Raw genomic sequence first — 18,879 nt, 5'->3', positions numbered from 1 at the left:
TGGACTTTCTTTCTTTGAAAATCGCTCTAAAGAGAGCCTTAACAGGAATTTCAAATTAAATACGAAAATTGAATTTTTAAGAATCGTGTTTTCATAATCATCATTTTTCCACTAGCTACATTTTCGAAATTTTCTGTGTCCCTTGAAAATAACAAAATAGAAAACTATATACAAGATATCTACTTTTATTTCCACGAATTAGTGCGCGCGTGGAAAGGAAAACCTTCCAAAGTTTCATGAATAGAGAACGTTTTTTCCGGTAACTATGACAACTGGAAAAAAAAAACCTGACACCAATAGTTGCTTTAAAACACGAGTCACACCTGTTCACAAGTGTTGTCACACAGCTTTTGAAACCACGAAATGAATTTTTGTTATACGAAAAGGAAAAGGTTCCAAACAATATCTTATTTCTCACAAAACAAGTTTTTTTTTTTCGTCTCGTGTAGCGTAGTTTATACAAACACTGGTAGAAGTTTAGGAAATCGAAAACCTTTGAGTTACCGTACCTACTGCCCTTTCGAGTTCTTCCATTTTTATTCGAAATCTTGTTTCCATTAACTCTATACAAACATTTCAAAATACTTTATTTATATTCCTATATAAAAATATTTTTACACTTATTTTTATTTATATTCCTATATAACGCACAGAAAACTTATAAAGATTTCAATTACATGGCTTTTGAATAATTTCGTTGTCAGAGAGACCCTGGGAATATGTTGGTTTTCAGCCAATCATGGCAAGCGTGGTACTCTATCATGAAATGAGAAAAGGCACTTTCAACATTAGCACCGGTCTGTGAAACTATATTATAAAACATACCGAAAATCTTCTGTCATAGCTTCTAACATATCAAGGAACAACCAACAACTTGGTAACTAAGTTATTTTAGCACTACAGTGGAACCTCGATTTTACGATTTTGGCAAGGGGACAGCAAAATCATATCGTTAAATGTCGAACGGTATTGAATCATGTCAAGGTCTATTTAGACAGTAAAATGCGAGAGAAATTGTTTCGTGCGTAGATCAGACCAACACCTTGTTTCAAATAGATTAATACAACTTTAGTTTAAGCCCAGTGGAGCATAACATAGGAATCATATTTTGTTTCTTTTGGAAGGCTTTACTCACTGTCGAATTTCTGTTTCGTTTCTCAAAAGATATCGATGAGTGTCTGATCACCGGCTTGTGTGATGAAAACGCTGACTGCATCAACACCAATGGATCTTACGTATGTACTTGCAGACAGGGATTCACTGGAAATGGGTCTACATGTAGAGGTATTTATCCTAACTTCCTCATAAATTGCTGTGTTTTATTTTTAACCTTTTGCCACCCAAGCGCACCATCAAGTATTGTAATGAGGTGTAACCTTTGAACTCTATATAGGAGAATCTTTGCTGTCGTCATAGTTCACCTTCTGCCTCATTAACGCTGATATGTCAGACATCTGGCGGTAACCAAATGGACACCCTAAACTAAAAGAACATGCCACCCGTGATAGTCAGTGTAAATATTATTGTGAAATGTTGAGTATTCTTAGAAAAATTAGCTTTCAAAAACTGCGAAATTTACAAAGGTTTATGGCTTGGAGTCAGGAGTTGCCAGCCAGCCACACTGATACATTCTTTGTAAAATCTTGACACTGTTAACGTTCATTTCTCAAAAACCATTTTAAATACCACACTCAAATTTTCCGAGGATTTGTAGCTATAGTTTTGTTTTTTATTCTAATGTATGTTGAAGAGGCTAAAGTATGCAAGAAAAGATCCGCGTATATGAAATTTCCGGGAGTGAGTACACGTTGGAATTTTTGGTGGAGATGTGTCGTCTCGTTTTCCAAACTCTGCTCTTTTTTCAGAACTAAATATGTGTTTTTCCAGTACACTTTTGCGGACCGGTTCTCAGAGATTCCAGCCCATTTGCAGACCTGGGGCCAGATTTACGAGGCTCTCCTGAGTTAAGATGTATCGAAGGCATCGTTTGTTATAGCATGTCAATAGACTACTGTCAAGACTCAGGACTTATGATAAATCTCAACCTTAGGAGGGCCTCTTGAATCTATCACCTGGAAGACGGAAGCGGCTCAAAAACCGCACCTCTTTGTGCGATAGTCATTCTGAAAGCTCTTAAACGTATCTGGTGATATTGGCTCGTATGATTTTTATATCCATTGGCAACAATGAATGTTGTCTTTGTGGAGCGAGCTTCTTTAATGTTACAACGGTTTCTTTAATTTCAGACATTGACGAGTGTTCAAAGGATGGAAGCCCATGTGACGAAAACGCGGAGTGTTTTAATAATGATGGATCGTACACTTGCATTTGCAAAGTTGGCTTCACGGGAAATGGAACACTTTGTCTTGGTAAACCCCTCCATTATGAAGTTATTTGTATGGCGTTATCGCTGCAGTTTTTGTTTGTTTGTTTACTTCTTTTTACTATATCTGCTTTTTTTGCCGTCGAAAACCCCTTAATAGTTCGTTTGTATAGTCCAGCGTTTTAAAATTGTCTTTTCACTACTTTTGTTACGTGTTATTTACTATATACACCTTACCTGCTTTCTTATCGAGGAAAAATTTAGACCTCAGGTATTCTGTTTTGAATTTCTGTATTCAGATATCGACGAATGCTTAGCCAGTCCTTGCGATGACAATGCAGCCTGTCTGAACACAGACGGCTCGTACGAGTGTTCCTGTGCTCCGGGATTTGAAGGAGATGGTCAAACTTGCACTGGTAATTAGACACTTAAATGCTGGTCTTACAACGTGTGCCAAAAGTGAAAGTTTGTGTGTTTTTTGTCAGATATCGATGAGTGTCAAGCCTTGGACCCGTGTGATGAAAACGCGAACTGCATCAACGTCAACGGATCTTACACATGCACTTGCAGACAGGGATTCACTGGAAATGAATCCACTTGCATAGGTTGTTATCTATTTTAATAATTTTACGTAGTTATGTATTAAACCTATCGAGGGGTAAATTTTAATGTTTGTTAGTTGGTTGGTTTCATTGATTTGATTGGATACTCATTACAAAATCGGAAGGACTAGTCTTTTGAGTCTTACAGCATGGTCCAAGCAGTAAACTCAAAATTAACGTCACTACGTAGATACTTTGGTCGAACAATTGCAAGCAGTGTGTTATGTTAATGACGTAATTATCTGTTTGGTTCAGACATTGACGAGTGTTCTAAGAATGGAGGCCCATGTGACGACAACGCGGAATGTTTTAACAACGATGGATCCTACTCTTGTATTTGTAAAGATGGATTCACAGGAAATGGAACAGTTTGTCTTGGTAAATTATACCTTGAAAAATATTTGTATGACTGTTGTTGTACGTTGCTGGCGTAATTTGATTTGCCTGTTAGTTGGTCATTCGGATGTATATGTTTGCAAGGTTTGTTGTTTTTGTTTGTTTGTTTGTTCTCTCCTCCCTTCCTCCCTCCCTTTCTACCTCACCTCCTTCCCCCTTTCCTCTCCCCCCCCCCCCCCCCCTTACCCTCCTTCCTTCCTTCCATCCTCCTTTCTGTGTACATCGGAACAATAATATGAACTGTGGTTGCCTGCTTCGTAAAGTAAACAAAAACTGTTTTTTCCTTAGATATTGATGAGTGTTCTGCGGATTCCAATCCTTGTGATGAAAACGCTGACTGTATGAACACCAACGGGTCATTTACATGTACCTGCAGGCGGGGATTCACTGGAAATGGTTCCGCTTGCACTGGTACTTATTTTAATTTATTTGATTTTACCGTTTTTGCTCTTAATACTTCGTTTGCATAGTCCGGCATTGTACAAATTGTGTCTTGATCAGCTTTGTTTGGTTTTGAATAATGTATTATTAATTTGTTTGTTTTAGACATTGACGAGTGCTCAAAGAATGGAAGCCCATGTGACGGCAATGCGGACTGCCTGAACAACGAGGGATCCTACTCTTGTATTTGCAAAGATGGCTTCACGGGAAATGGAACAGTTTGTCTTGGTAAATTATACCTTGAAAAGCATTTGTCTGGCTGTTTCTGTTTTTCCTTCCATTTCGTGTGTATGTTAGTTTGTATACATGTTTGCGTTTTGTTTGTTTTTTGGTGTTGTTGTTTGTTTTGTTTATTTCTTCACTCCTTTTTTCCGTCCTCTTTCTTCTTGGTACATCGAAGAAAACAAAAATCCCGAAAACTCTTAGTTGTCTTCAAGTCTTAAAGTTTGCTATTTTTTTAATCAACTAAATATTGTTTTCCTCAGATATTGATGCTTTTTTTCCTTCTTTCTTTTTCCTTCCTTCTTTTTTCCTTCGTGATTCCTGTGTGCATCGAACAAACTCAGAAAAACTTACTTTGTAAAAAAACACTAATACTTTTTTCCTTAGATATTGACGAGTGTTCTGCAGATTCGAACCCGTGCAATGCAAACGCTGCCTGCATCAACACCAACGGATCATATGCATGTGCTTGCAAGCAGGGATTTACGGGAAATGGATCTACTTGTACTGGTATGGATTTTTAATTTCTTTGATTTTAATCTTTTCCGTCTTGATACTCCGTTTGCATAGTCCGCTCAGTTTGTATGTGTTTCTTTAATGAAATAGGTCTTGACGAAATTGGAGTCGCGACATTGTATTTCGTCAATAAAGTAGCTGATGTTGGTAAATTCGCTAATTGGCCACATTTTTTGTTAAAACCTTGTCTGGAAGTCAACGGAACACAGGAGATGAGGCTAACGATGTCTACGGTCATAAGTTTACAAATAGATGACATTGAGGGAGCTGCTTGTTGTGACACAAAACGTGTTTTTGTTTTTGCCAGACATTGATGAATGCTTAGCCAGTCCTTGCGATGACAATGCAGCGTGTTTGAACACAGACGGTTCATACGAGTGTTCCTGCGGTCCAGGGTTTGAAGGAGATGGGAAAACATGCACAGGTAATCTGCATAAAAGCATTTTATTGAATTCCTTCTGCCGTTGATTTAACAAACCACTTTTCACTAAAGCAAATTAAAGTTCGATTCTTCGCAATTTTTGTTTCACATCAGATATTGATGAATGTCTGGCCTCTGACTCGTGCGATGAAAACGCTGACTGTACCAACACGAACGGATCTTACGCGTGCATGTGCAGACATGGATTCACTGGAAATGGATCTAGTTGCGCAGGTGGTCATGTGAATTCGATTGTCCTTGAACTTGCTGGTTAACGCTTTCGTCCCATAGTCATGGCTTAAACTATGCAAGGCGCTTGTAACTTTTGACTTTCGGGAGAAATAGGTGTAACCATTCGTCCTAACCTATTCATGATAATATCTGGTAAGACTGCATAGTTTAAGGCACTTTAGACTACAGAGTCGAATACCCAACCACTCAAATGAAAGATATGAAGTAGACTAATTGTTACCGTCGCAATGTTACTTCCTATAGAGCATGGTTCCTAAAAGTTGAGTTAGGAATCCTTGACCAATTGAATGATAACTGTTCTTTAAGCACAATATTGCTATGGTACCTTTTGTTATTTGTTTGTTTATCTGTCTATTTTTTTTATGGTGCCATAAGAAAGTGTTATTTCTAAAAAATAAAAAAAAGGAATAAATCAAGTAGATATAAAAATAAAGGAAATAAAGGGAGATGGAAAGAATCGACCATAAGAGGACACAGAAAAAATCTGAGCCCCAGATGGGATTCTTTACATCTCCCTTTATTTCGTTTATAATGCTAATATCATGCAGTGGCATAGATATAATGTTTTATTATTTCCCAGATATCGACGAGTGTTCAAAGAACGGAAGTCCGTGTTCTGAAAACGCCAAGTGTTTTAACAACGACGGATCGTTCACATGTATTTGCAAAGATGGCTTCACGGGAAATGGGACAGTTTGTCTTGGTAAATTAACCTTGAAACATTTTCAGTTTTTGTAGTAAAGCGTTGTTGTAGGAGCTGTCGTTGTTGTTACAGTTGGTTGTTGTTGTTATTTTTACTTGGTTTGGTTTAACATAAATTCTGTGTGTTTGTTTGTTTCGTCCTCTTTGTTAGTGTCGCACGTTATAGAGCTGTTTTAAATTATTTTGTCAGATATAAACGAGTGTCTCATCAAAGACACTTGTGATGACAACGCTGACTGCGTCAACACTAACGGATCTTACACATGTACTTGCAAACAAGGATTCACTGGAAATGGATCTTCTTGTACAGGTCATCTTACTTGTCATTTTAACACTTTACACCCACAAAATGGGTGTGAAACGTTATGCTGTTGTCTTCGTCGTTGTTTTTATTTTTTTTATTCCCTTGGTTTCTTTACTTGAATATTAGATTACCGTTTTCGATATATTTTTTAACCTTGTTGTTGGAATCCAGTTGCAATGAAAATTGCAGCTAGCTAGCATATTATTCTAAATATGTCGAAGAATTAAGTTTAATAGCGCAATCATTTCCCTGGACAGATGTCAATGAGTGTCTTATTTCTGACACTTGTGATGAAAACGCTGACTGCATCAATACCAACGGATCTTTTACATGTTCGTGTAGACAGGGATTTACTGGAAATGGATCAACATGTAGAGGTGTGTATTTTTATGTCGCGGTTGTCTCATACTGTTGGTTTTTAACATTTTACACTTACCATAGTAATACCTCGACTCACGCAGCTTGGGCTATGCGTGTTGTAAGTTTTCAGTCGTTGGTTTGCAACCATTTTCATTTTCAGGGAGGGCTATTTAAGGATACAACTATTTGTTTTCTTTCAGACGTTGATGAATGTTCAAAGAATGGAAGCCCGTGTGGCGAAAACGCTGAGTGCTTTAACAACGATGGATCGTACACTTGTATTTGCAAAGATGGCTTCACAGGAGATGGAAGAGATTGTCTTGGTAAATTACATTGTGGAAATAAATGTTTAATTGTTAAACAATTTACTTATTTACTTATTTTTTATTTCGTTTTCAATGTTTTTGTTGTCGCCGCTGTTGTTGGTGATGTTAGCTGCTGTCGAAGTTTTTGGTGTGCCAAAGTTGAAGAATAGTTTTGGTTTGTGATTTTACCGTAGTGTATTTTCCTTAAAAGCGTTCTTCATTATATTTTGCCAGATATCGATGAGTGTAAAACCTTAGACATTTGCGATGAAAACGCTGACTGTATTAACACGAACGGATCTTACACCTGTTCATGTAGAGAGGGATTTACTGGAAATGGATCCAACTGCTCAGGTAGTTTTTTTTTTATGTCACACTCCTTTTAAAACTTTTAGGAAATGTCCAAAGAATGGAACACAATCTTTAAAAGCTATGTTTAAAATTTATTTTAATGGTGTCTTTAGATATCGACGAATGTTTAACCAGTTCGCCTTGTGATGACAATGCAGCGTGTTTGAACACTGAGGGTTCATACGAGTGTTCCTGGATAGATAGATAGATAGATAGATAGATAGTTTATTAAAACTGCATCGCAGCCAAAGGCTGAATTGCGCAATTATTTACAAATGTTTTATGATACTTTAAAAAATTACAGATGAATCCTTGATAATAAATAAAAAACTGATTACAGTGTTAAAAATTCTATATAAAGTATTTATATTAAAATATGTTAACTTATAAAGTATATGGGGTAAAACTACAGCCTCGACATCGCATATATAAAAGTGTTTTTGGTTCTGTTTGTAAAAAGCTTCGGTATATTAAAATGGCGCTGTCGTCTTAGGTTATAGCGTGAGTTGTCATAACCTGGAGGAAGGAGCGCTTTCAATTTATGGTTTGGATCACTAACAATGTTATCAAAAAGTTTGTTGCATAGACCGTAATGATGATCCAAAATGGGTGTTACCCCCACCTCTATTGCCGAGTTGCACTTTCCTGATGTTATAATTGACATTGCTCTTTTCTCGAGCCGTACCAGCTCGTTCTTTAAGTACTTGGGGAGACCGTTGAAAAAGACAGGTGCTGCATAATCTATAACAGATCTCACGCACGATACATAGAACATTGCTAGATCTTGTTTCGGAACTCCCGCTCTTTTTAACTGAGTTAGGAAATAGAGTCTCTTGCTAGCCTTTTTGGTTATCTCAGTTACATGGACGTTCCATGTTAGATCGTTCGCTATTGTAAGGCCTAGTAGCTTAGTACTAGTAACTAATTCTACCTCCTTCCCTTCTATGATAACGGGATCAAAGGCTCTTTGCTCCTTAGCAAAGGAGATCCTGAGTTCTTTACACTTATCGGCGTTTAATTGAACCCTGTTCTCGTGGGACCACTTTATTACTCTGTTAGCTATTGCTTGCACGTGACTTTCTCCGCCTTTTACTACTACTTCAGACACCGTTGTGTCGTCCACATATTTCCATTGCTGCGCGTTCGTATCAAGGTCGTTAATCATTAGGACGAACAACCACGGGCCTAGTTTAGTACCCTGTGGTACACCGGCGGGGACTGGGCCCCATTCAGAAAAACACTCTGATGTAAATTTAATCCGCTGGGACCTGTCTGATAAAAAATCTATAATCCAGTTGATGATACTAGCTGGTAATTTACACTGATTACGCAACTTTCTAACGAGTATGCTGTGCTCCGGGGTTTGAAGGAGATGGACAAATTTGCACAGGTAACCTATGAAAATACTGCAGCTTTCTCTCGCATGAAAAAGATAATCCAATGGCTCGTTTATTTGAAGAAGAACAGGCTGCTGGGGGACTAGAAGGTCATTTCCGACCGTAAAGGCGCCTTCACACAGAAGATTTAATCTCGCAAACTCGTGCTTCAAAACTTTGAAAAACCTTTGATTTCGCACATAAACCTTCAAGAACTTCAACTGTCCCTTCAATCTGATCTGGACGACAGCATGTGTATTTCCTCCTTTCTTGTTGATGAAATAAAGAACACATGTGTAACAAAAATTCACAGGTAAACTGCGAGTTGTCAACTCCATCGAAAATTTGGCGAAAAATAGGCTAGTTTTTGGTAATCCAGACCCCTTTGCCATAAAGAAGCAGCTAAGTCAGTTGCCCCGTACACCAACTGTTGTCCTGATCTTCCATATTTTCCCCTTTTCGTCGTTGCCTCGGTAAAAATTTTGGTCCGGCTGCGGTGCTGTAACCATTTGGTGCAGACACAATCGCACACACTGCCTTGTATTTACGAAGGCGCCTTTTTTTATACAGTTTCATGTCAAGAAAAAAAAGTTAAATGCAAGGCCTGATGCATAGTCTCATATGCAACAATGAGTTTGATTCGCGTGCACTAGGCCAACACCGAGCCTAGCTTTCAAAAGCAGACTTCAAGGAGGTTAGCTCCGTTATCCAGCACTTAAACTTTGGCGGATGAATACTACCACTCTTTCCCAGTTGATGCAATAATAACGGTATCAAACAAATATTTTATATATTATTGGTGAACAAATTATACTTGTTTTTCTCAACCTCAACCTTAAGTTTAGGTAGCTCTGAATCCCTTCGTACTTCTTTTTCGATTTACAAAAAGTTACGTGTTTGCATGCTGGTTACAATTCGATTGTAAAAAAAAACCACACACACATAACACATATTCACCTAAAGCGAAAATTAGGCCTATTTTTACTAGGTTATATTGTTGCCATGGTAACGTTTTAAGTGGAGAACTACCATTATTGTAGCATCTGCTGACAAAGAGTGGTAGTAATGGTCGATCAAATTATAATGGCAGGAGAGTGCTGGAAGCCACTGTGAGTGATCTTAAACCATTAAAAGAGATCACCTACTGGCCGGCTAATGTGAAACATTGGGTTTAATTTGAGGAGACCCCGTTTCGTAGAATTAACGTACGAGTGATTGTAAAGTCAAATTGGTCTTCTGTTTTTCGATCAGATATTAACGAATGTCTCCCCTCGGATACGTGTGATGAAAACGCTGGATGTATCAATAACAAACTTTTTGTTTTGTTTGTTTGTTTTTTACATCAAGTGGTTAAGCATTATCATTTCGCTCTTCAAACCTCATCAGAAATCAATGAGTGTTCTGCGAATTCCAGTCCTTGTGACGAACTATCCTCCAAATCTTACTGTCACAGCTTTTATACCTGCGAAGTTATGGAGGGGGGCGGATTCCCCCCGGCCCCAGAAGAGAGAAACAAAGCCGGGTCTAGATAGATTTAAGGTTCCAAGTAGCTTAAACGTTCTTTGTTTGTTTGATTAACCTGTTTTACAAATGTATTTTTCCTGTATCTTCAGATATCAACGAGTCTTCTGCGGATTCCAATCTGTGTGATAAAAACGCTAATTGTACCAACAATGTCGGTTCTTTTAGCTGTACCTATAAACAAACGTTGAGCGACTTTCAACGCGGCGCTTTCAGGCCCGGTTCATACGTCGAACTTTACATGAGCCGAACCTAATCATTTGATTCGGCGCATGTAAGGATCGACGTATGAATCAGTAAGGATCGACATATTTGTATTTGGGTCGACCCGCCGTTCTATTCGACTGCGCCAGTCGAATAGAACGGCAAAAGTTCGACTTTGATTCAGACGTCGAACTTTTCATGTGCCGAACCAAATGCATACATTACGTATAAATTATATAAATTATATCTATCCCAGAGGTCTGTGTATTCCATCGACTTGGCATGTGCGCAAAGGAATTCATTCTGAACAAGATGGCGGGAAAAGAGGAATGTGCTTGTTCTTCTTGTTTCGAAACAACTGAATACACTTGTCTGATACGCGAAAGATTAAAAAATAAAAAAAAGAATCTATTCTTGAAGTGCACCCGCACTTCAAACCCGCCCGACAGAAACTTTCCAATACAGGCTATATCAAAGGCGAAGCGTCAAGACTTCTCAGAACAAAATCTTCAAAAACAACATTTGAAGAAAACATTACTCTATTCAAACAAAGATTACGCTTCAGAGGATACCTCGATAACCTTATAGCAAAACTCTTTCAGAAGTCAACCTCGGCGAAAGAATGTCGGCACTACAAAACAAACTAAAAACCCGCAGAAACATTTTGAGGTTTGTTATGGAATATCGCCCTTATGTACCTAACCTAAAACAATTCAGGTAAGTAAATACAGGAGCCATAATCAGGGATGGAGACCGTAAGCGTGGGTTTCACGCGTCCCATGAGTTGTACCAAAAAAATCTATTTTTAAAAAAAAATTGCTCCTCCCCCCCCCCCCCCCCCCACGTCATAAACCTACGTGAATACACGCAAATTTGCGTGGGGCTACTACCTTATATGTGAGACGGAAAGCAGCTGAGAAAAAATTCACTAAAGATAAAAAAGTCGTTACCTGTCTGAGTACATGTCCGTAGAGTGTAAGCTTTTTTCATTCATTCAACAGTAGCAACGCACGCAGCGCCATCGTTTTGGCACCTTTTTGACTTTACTGTGAGAGTCATGTAATCAATAGGCCGCTTATTCCAACTTTTCCCGTCTTCTTTCAATTGCTAGCTTTTCTTTGTGAGAGTCTAATTCCTTAAATGTGGGCACTGAGGAGATATTCCCTTGCAGAATTTTAAAATTTGGACGCCATTTTGAACGGGTAGAAAAAAATTTCAATTTCTCCACGCGCGATCCTGGCCGTTTACACGCGTGCGCGCACGCGCGTATGGCGCAATTTTTTTCTAAAAATAGATCTTTTTTGGTACAACACATGGGGACAGGCCCACAAGTCAAAATGGCATCTCGTTACGGTCTCCATCCCTGATTATGGCTCCTCGTAAATGACACTTGATAGAAAATCTGCCTCTGCTAAGGGAGATCTACAAAGACCCTTCCTTACTTTCGTACAGAAAAGGGAGATCTTTGAAAGACGTTCTAGTAAGAGCAAATTAGCTTTGAAGGTTATATTCTTCCTATCTCGACCAGTAGGAGCCGTGTTTGGCCTGTCTTTATTATTTTACCAAACAAGCTCTTCCATGTCAGAATTCATCTTTCCCGCCATTTTGAATCTTGTTGAGTAAAAACAACAGCCGCTGACCACGAAAATCTACTTTCTCACTTTAGCTTTAATTAAGTTCGACTTCAGTTAGGTTCGACGTCTGAATCAACTGCCGAACTTAATTATTTGGGTCGACCTTAATAGGTATTAGGTTCGGCTCATGTAAAGTTCGACGTATGAACCGGGCCTCAGTCACCAAAATAAGAAGTTGTCCCTTAGTTTCACTTTACTTTCGGTCAATGGAAGGAGTTAGCAGACAACACACCTGCAAATGTTTTCTTTTAAGAATAAGTTATTCGTTGAGTTGATTTTTGTCCCGTGATGGCGGCTGATAGTAAATACATGCACTATAATTACGTAGACTCATGAATAATTTATGATTTTGATTAAATTCCGATTGAATTAATATAACGTTTACAGCTGATCAAGCGAGCAAGCGAGTGAAATTCAACCCACATTTACAATAACTCGTTCATTGCGCATGCGCGCATTCACGAGTTAAAGGTGTTTAGATACCTCATAAAACACGCTTTGGAGTGTTTGATATGGCTTCTCAAATGATCAATAACCCTTGTAGAAATTCAAGGCTAAAGTTGGCAAAATCTTATGATAATTAGGAACACATATCCAAACCACGGTCACAGTAGTGATTTTCTTTGTTTTCTCTTGATTAATTATCAATGAGTGAGAAAATTGGATGAAAAACTCTTCCTCGTGTTTGCTATTTTACATCAGCTGGAAACCACTTCTTTCCAAGTAAATGTACATCCTGTAAAATTCCGTCGAGGAGATGTTCCCCTCTAGGATGAGAGACGCTTCATTTTTACAAAACAAATTTCACTGTTGCGGCGGCATTCTTCATGAATGAACTCTTTTGTTTTGGAACATTTTTTGTGTGTCACGCTTGCATGTCGTTTTTCATTATTATTCTGTTAGTTTTTTCTGCATAACTTTGTCTATTGTTCCTTAGTTCATTAGTATAAATTCGTGTCTTTGCTTTTTATTCATTCTCGTTTGTGCTTTGGAGGATACAGTTTTAAGGTTTTGCGTTTTTTCCTACATCGCTTCGTTTGTCCGTTTCAAAGGCCATATAACGTTTGTAAGTATTATTTTTGGCTCGTCATTTCTGCTTAGTTTATTATTTCAATATTATTGTGTTTTGGTTCGTCCTTTTGCTGTAGTAACTTGTATTTTCCTTGTTTATTTCTCTAGCAACCGTATCGAATATTGCTTTCGCATCGTTTATCGTAACGTTTACCGCATCGGATATTTGACATTAAAGAAGTTAAGAAACGCGTTGGAGCAATGGTTTTTGGCCCCTTCATTCACCTTAAAACTATTTCTGGAACCATTCATGCTTCCACAATTTATATTGGTTTATTTCGCCTGCACTGACTTTAATATTAACCATTTTTCGCCTCACCAGATATCGACGAGTGTTCTGTGGATTCCACTCCGTGTGACGAAAACGCTGACTGTGCTAACACTGACGGTTCATACAGCTGTACTTGTAAACAAGGATTCACTGGAGACGGGAAAACTTGTGAAGGTATGTCAAAGTTATCACCACGATATACTTCCCATCTGTTGTTTTTTTCTTGCCTTTTCCTTTTGTATATAAATAAGAATTATTGCAATAGCGGATTATCAACCTTCTGTTTCTCATCAGATCTCGACGAGTGCGTTGCGGATCCCAGTCCGTGTGATGAAAACGCTGATTGCACCAACAACAACGGTTCTTACAGTTGTACCTGTAAACAAGGCTTCACTGGAAGTGGGGAAGAGTGTGTTGGTATGTGATAAGAATTTAAAATAGCTATCTCCCGCCTCTTTCTGAAATTATCTCCATAAACCTGTTTTACAAATGTATTTTTCACCCTTTAGATATCGACGAGTGTTCTGCAGATCCCAGTCCGTGTGATAACAACGCTGATTGTACCAACATCGACGGTTCTTTCAGCTGTACCTGTAAACAGGGCTTCACTGGAAATGGTACTGTTTGTGAAGGTAATAACTGAGCTGACGTTTTGAAATCTTCAAAATCCTAAACCACTGTGGATTGTCAATGAACAAATTCTCATTAATAAATATATCTTAAATGTCGATGAGAGTTCTGCGAGTTCCAGTCCGTGTGATGAAAATGCTGAGTCAATAATTCCCGTTCTCACAGCTGTAGTTATTAACGCTAAGTTGCTGGAAGCTGTTTAACTTTTGAAGTTTAATAAGCACAAACGTGTTATTCTCCATGCGAAATCTTTAATACAGGTCACATATGAAGGGCGTGGGTACATGAAAACCCTAAATCCAGGTTTCCGTCATAAACAGCAAATACATGCGCCACACAATTAAGTAAATGTGCACCAAATGGAAACCACTTCTTTCCAAGTACACGGACATGTACACTCTGCAAACACATTTAGATCGATTTTCGCGTCATAGGAGAAATACATCACACTTTTGGAAACATAAATTTCAACTTAAAACCATCCCAGGAACCGCTTATCGTTTAGTAAGTTATGTTGGCTAATTTTTCCTATATTGACTTTGAAATTATTTATTGTTTGTTTTTCATCAGATATCGATGAGTGTTCTGCGGATTCCAGTCCGTGTGATGAAAACGCTTACTGCACTAACAGTGACGGTTCTTTCAGTTGTACTTGTAAACAAGGATTCACTGGAGACGGGGCAACTTGTGAAGGTACATTTTTCAAAGTTACCTTCGCACTATATTTTTCTTGCCCTTCGTTTTGGGTATAAATATTGCAATAACGATGACCACCCTTTTATTGTTTGTCATCAGATATCGACGAGTGTTCCGCAAATCCCACTCCGTGTGATGAAAACGCTGTTTGTACCAACACCAACGGTTCTTACAGTTGTAACTGTAAGCAGGGATTCACTGGAAATGGAGTAATTTGCACAGGTAGGTTAGATTTGCTAGGCTATATGTTAGAGATAAAACATGCGCTATTCAGTTTTCTTGGGAGTTTGAACAACCACTTCCTGAGCTGGAACCAAATTCAGTTCACGAAGCCCTGCTAAGTTATCTTAAGTATTGTTTCTTTATAGAAACCTATGGTTGGAATAACAATAGGCTATTGTTCAAAAACAATTAAGAATTGGTTCCTGCTTAGCGTGCGTATATCGCGTTATGGATGCACGCGGGAAGTTTGGAGAGCACGAGAGAAGCGCAAGAGTTGCTCGAGGCGTAGCTTCTTGAGTGCTCTCCAAACTTCTCAAGTGCATCCATAGCTCGATATACGCACAGCTAAAAGCATGAACCAATTCTTTTATAACATAGTGAAAATAAAGTAAATGATTCTTGGAAAACAGGTTTTGTTCCCGATTAATTACAAAATTCTCTGTACAAGAAAAAGGCGAAAATGGTTTCTCATATCGGTTTAATCTTAACGTATCATTAAGCTTTAAGCTCTTATAAATATACATTTTTTATGGTGTTGTCTCTCTGTAAAAGATTTTTAAAAACACAGCGTGCGCATGCTTCCCGCATCTGACTTGCACACGTCATCGGATGGATGCCCGGCCGTGCGTATGTTTAGAAATGTACCATGATGACGCCAATAGAAATTAGATAAGGACCCACGCGCGCTATGTTATAATAGTTAGTGTACATCTTAACTTAGGAGGGCTTCGTGAATCTGTCCCCTAAATGGTATTTTGCGAATGAAACACAAATTTGCATTACTTTGTCGACGTTGATGAGTCACATCTGCTTCTTGACTATAGTCTATACAAAAAAGGATTTACAAACTTCGTTGTTATACAAATTAGAATTAAAGACATGCTCAAGTTATATTATTTTTTTCTGATCGTTAACATCAGATATCAATGAGTGCTCTGCGGATTCTAGTCCATGCGATGAGAACGCTGATTGCATCAACAGCGACGGTTCTCACAGCTGTACATGTAGAAAGGGATTTACTGGAAATGGAACACTTTGCAGAGGTATTTGGATGATTGGTACATATACGTAGAAGGCATGGCCAAAAACGGGTGCTTGTTTATTAATTAAGTGATAAAAGCATGTTAACGGGGAGCTCATCAAAGCAGGGCTCCAAAAAATGTTGCAGTAGGGAAATTGTAATTCCGCTGTATGGTTTTAATATAGCTACCAACTACGTAACCACCCTGCACAAGAAACTTCCTTATATTATAAAGATAGACAAGTCATCGTGTAAATTAATTCGTTTTCCAATCACCTCAGGTATGGTTTTGGAAAAGACGACTATACTATACATAGAGATTGAATGTATTTTAAGATTTGTCATTCTCTCGTCAGATATTGACGAGTGTTCTGCGGATTCCAGTCCTTGTGATGAAAACGCCAACTGCACCAACAGCGACGGTTCTTACACATGTAATTGTAAACAGGGATTCTCTGGGAATGGAACAGTATGTGAAGGTGTGTTTTGGAGTCCAACTGTTGTTTGCGACCAGCAGTAGCATTCCTCAGCTAGCCTACTTTAGAAATTAATAAGCAGATATCGCGGTTTTTAAGTATTAAATAACTCTTCTTTTCTCTTCATCAGATGTTAATGAATGTTCTGTGGATTCCAGTCCGTGTGATGAGAACGCTGACTGTACCAACAGTGACGGTTCTTACATCTGCGTTTGTAAACAGGGATTTACTGGAGATGGCGCTACTTGTGATGGTGAGGGTCTTCTTCGTAACCGTGTTTCCAAGTCACATACAATCGTCGTAAAACTCTGTAAAGGTCACATCTAAAGCTCTGTTACTCTCATTAAATCTCTTCTGAAATTGCTCATGCTTCTGTAATAGTGCTTAACTTTGCATAAATTGATTTGAAGATGAAGTATAATTTGTCTAACCAGGGATTTACTGGCGACGGCGTAAGGTGTGAAGCTATTGATAAATTGTTTAAAATGTACTATATTAAGGTACTTAACATTTTCAACGTTGACTTAATTATATATGTAGAAAATACAAAGTCATCACAAGTAACTGCTTCCCTTCCCATCCCCTCAGATATCGATGAATGTTCAGCGGATCCCAGTCCGTGTGATGAAAACGCTGATTGCATCAACGTTAACGGCTCATACAGTTGTACTTGTAAACAAGGGTTTACTGGAAATGGATCACATTGTGAAGGTAAATATGCGGATCATTTTAGATAGTGACTGAGAGTTTGTTCATTGTTAAGATAAATTCTACATTTTGCTAAAAACAAATTAATTTTTCTCACTTTCCAAAAAAAAAAAAAGATATCGACGAGTGTTCTGCGGATTCCAGTCCGTGTGATGGAAACGCTGATTGTACCAACAGTGACGGTTCTTACACTTGCATCTGCAAACAAGGATTCACTGGAAACGGAACAGTCTGTGAAGGTGAATATAAGAGACATTGTTGAAAACTGCTTTCCATAAAATCTTACGTAAACAGTCGAAATGTCCCCCAAATCATCTGTGGCGAAAAACGTCATTTTATAATAATAATAATAAATTTAAATTTATACCGCGCAGTTTCTATAAAAATATTCAACTGCGCCTTACAATAAATATTAAATTAAAAATAAAATAGAAGTTCAAAATTACAATTCTAAAATTCCATAAATAAATAAAATAATTCATCAATAATGCAAATTAATTATAATAACTATAGTAAGTCTATTTTTAAAAATATTTAAGCTGGAAATAGATCTTATTGTGGTAGGAAGCAGATTCCAAAGTCTAGGGCAGCACCACTAAACGATCTATCCGCCAGGGCCTTCTCGGTTCTTATTGTCGGGAAAGCTAATAAAGTTGCAGAGTCGTCGTTGCGCCTTAAATTATACCTAGACGGCGGCAAGACAGATATTAAATGACATAAGTAATCAGGCGCCATACCATGCAATGCCTTAAATGTAAGAAGAATTATTTTATATTCGATACGATAACAAACAGGCAGCCAATGTAACTCGCGAAGTAGAGGCGTAATGTGGCACGACTTCGGAGCACAATAAACCAAACGAGCTCTAGCATTCATAACACGCTGCAATTTTTACGGCTGATATTTCGGTAACCCATACAAAAGGCTGTTGCAATAATCAAGTCTACTTGTTATAAACGCATGAATTAGTGTTTCGGTGCTACTTCTACTTCGGTACGACTACTTTATCAATACATATTATTCACTACTTCAGATATCGATGAGTGTGCTGCAGAATCCAGTCCGTGTAACGATATCGCTGATTGTACTAACAGCGACGGTTCATACAGCTGTACTTGTAAACAGGAATTCACTGGAAATGGCATAAATTGCACAGGTAAGATACCATTGACAAGAAGTTGATTGTATCACAGAGTAAAGGTAATTTCATTGGATAAGGGTGTTCGTAAAGTGATTGAGAAGTCTTTTTTTTTCACATATGCATCAGACTACGTAAGACCACTGGGTTCATTCATCAGCTAAGTTATTTCTTTGTTTTTCTCTATCGCATAAGGTTTTAAAACTCAGTTATGCCTCGTTTTCTCAACCAACGTATCGGTGTTTGGAATTCGGATGAAAAAATCTTCCTGGTGTTTGCTATTTCACATCACCTGGAAACCATTTCTTTCCAATTACATTACACTCTGTAAAATGCAGTCGAACAGAAATTCCCCTCGTAGGATAAAAGAAGTTAATAAAATAATTTCAACGTAAAGCTATTTGTGGAACCACTTATCCCTCCACAATTGATACTGGCTAATTTCACCTGCCTTGACTTAAAAATTAACTATTACTTGTTTCACCAGATATCGATGAGTGTTCTGCAGATTTCAGTCCGTGTGATGAAAACGCTGATTGCACCAACAGTGAAGGTTCATACAGCTGTAGTTGTAAGCAAGGATTCACTGGAAATGGAACAGTCTGTGAAGGTACATTAGATAAGAAGTTGGTTTACCTTGCAAATAAAGCCCAAATCTAACATACGGAGTAATTATTTGATAATGTCTGTCCCTGTCTCAGACCTTTTAGTTCCTT

General features: G+C 38.1%; 2 protein-coding genes across 5 annotated transcripts in view; one reads left to right on the top strand and one right to left on the bottom strand.

The window, feature by feature from the left end:
* Positions 1–18,879, top strand: part of LOC146471294 (uncharacterized) — a 130,782-nt gene that overhangs the window by 96,770 nt on the left and 15,133 nt on the right. The window contains exons 98-126 of one of the 4 annotated variants that reach the window (XM_085120977.1): positions 1,165–1,284; positions 2,247–2,369; positions 2,623–2,739; positions 2,809–2,928; positions 3,181–3,303; positions 3,610–3,732; positions 3,868–3,990; positions 4,372–4,494; positions 4,808–4,924; positions 5,036–5,155; positions 5,754–5,876; positions 6,066–6,185; positions 6,437–6,556; positions 6,740–6,862; positions 7,079–7,198; positions 7,309–7,383; positions 8,541–8,585; positions 13,324–13,446; positions 13,567–13,689; positions 13,782–13,904; positions 14,473–14,595; positions 14,698–14,820; positions 15,741–15,863; positions 16,198–16,320; positions 16,448–16,570; positions 16,906–17,028; positions 17,142–17,264; positions 18,059–18,181; positions 18,651–18,773. In XM_085120977.1, coding sequence (XP_084977103.1) covers positions 1,165–1,284; positions 2,247–2,369; positions 2,623–2,739; positions 2,809–2,928; positions 3,181–3,303; positions 3,610–3,732; positions 3,868–3,990; positions 4,372–4,494; positions 4,808–4,924; positions 5,036–5,155; positions 5,754–5,876; positions 6,066–6,185; positions 6,437–6,556; positions 6,740–6,862; positions 7,079–7,198; positions 7,309–7,383; positions 8,541–8,585; positions 13,324–13,446; positions 13,567–13,689; positions 13,782–13,904; positions 14,473–14,595; positions 14,698–14,820; positions 15,741–15,863; positions 16,198–16,320; positions 16,448–16,570; positions 16,906–17,028; positions 17,142–17,264; positions 18,059–18,181; positions 18,651–18,773 — 3,411 coding nt within the window. The remainder of the gene's footprint in view (positions 1–1,164; positions 1,285–2,246; positions 2,370–2,622; positions 2,740–2,808; positions 2,929–3,180; positions 3,304–3,609; positions 3,733–3,867; positions 3,991–4,371; positions 4,495–4,807; positions 4,925–5,035; positions 5,156–5,753; positions 5,877–6,065; positions 6,186–6,436; positions 6,557–6,739; positions 6,863–7,078; positions 7,199–7,308; positions 7,384–8,540; positions 8,586–13,323; positions 13,447–13,566; positions 13,690–13,781; positions 13,905–14,472; positions 14,596–14,697; positions 14,821–15,740; positions 15,864–16,197; positions 16,321–16,447; positions 16,571–16,905; positions 17,029–17,141; positions 17,265–18,058; positions 18,182–18,650; positions 18,774–18,879) is intronic. The other 3 variants (XM_085120978.1, XM_085120979.1, XM_085120980.1) reach the window with 3 other exon arrangements.
* LOC146471295 (uncharacterized) lies at positions 7,407–8,519 on the bottom strand. Its single transcript, XM_085120998.1, has one exon. It carries the CDS (start codon positions 8,358–8,360, stop codon positions 7,602–7,604), a length of 759 nt encoding a protein of 252 aa, XP_084977124.1. The 5' UTR covers positions 8,361–8,519; the 3' UTR covers positions 7,407–7,601.

This window comes from Pavona decussata, unplaced genomic scaffold (genome assembly GCF_977016875.1).
Source record: "Pavona decussata unplaced genomic scaffold, jaPavDecu1.1 SCAFFOLD_105, whole genome shotgun sequence".
NCBI lineage: Eukaryota > Metazoa > Cnidaria > Anthozoa > Scleractinia > Agariciidae > Pavona > Pavona decussata.
The sequence above is the reverse complement of the archived record's forward strand: the minus strand, read 5'-3'. Positions and strand labels throughout refer to the sequence as shown.

What these genes read in the sequence shown, in the direction of transcription:
- LOC146471295 (XM_085120998.1), bottom strand. Translation starts at nt 8,360, where the DNA reads ATGATTAACGACCTTGATACGAACGCGCAGCAATGGAAATATGTGGAC.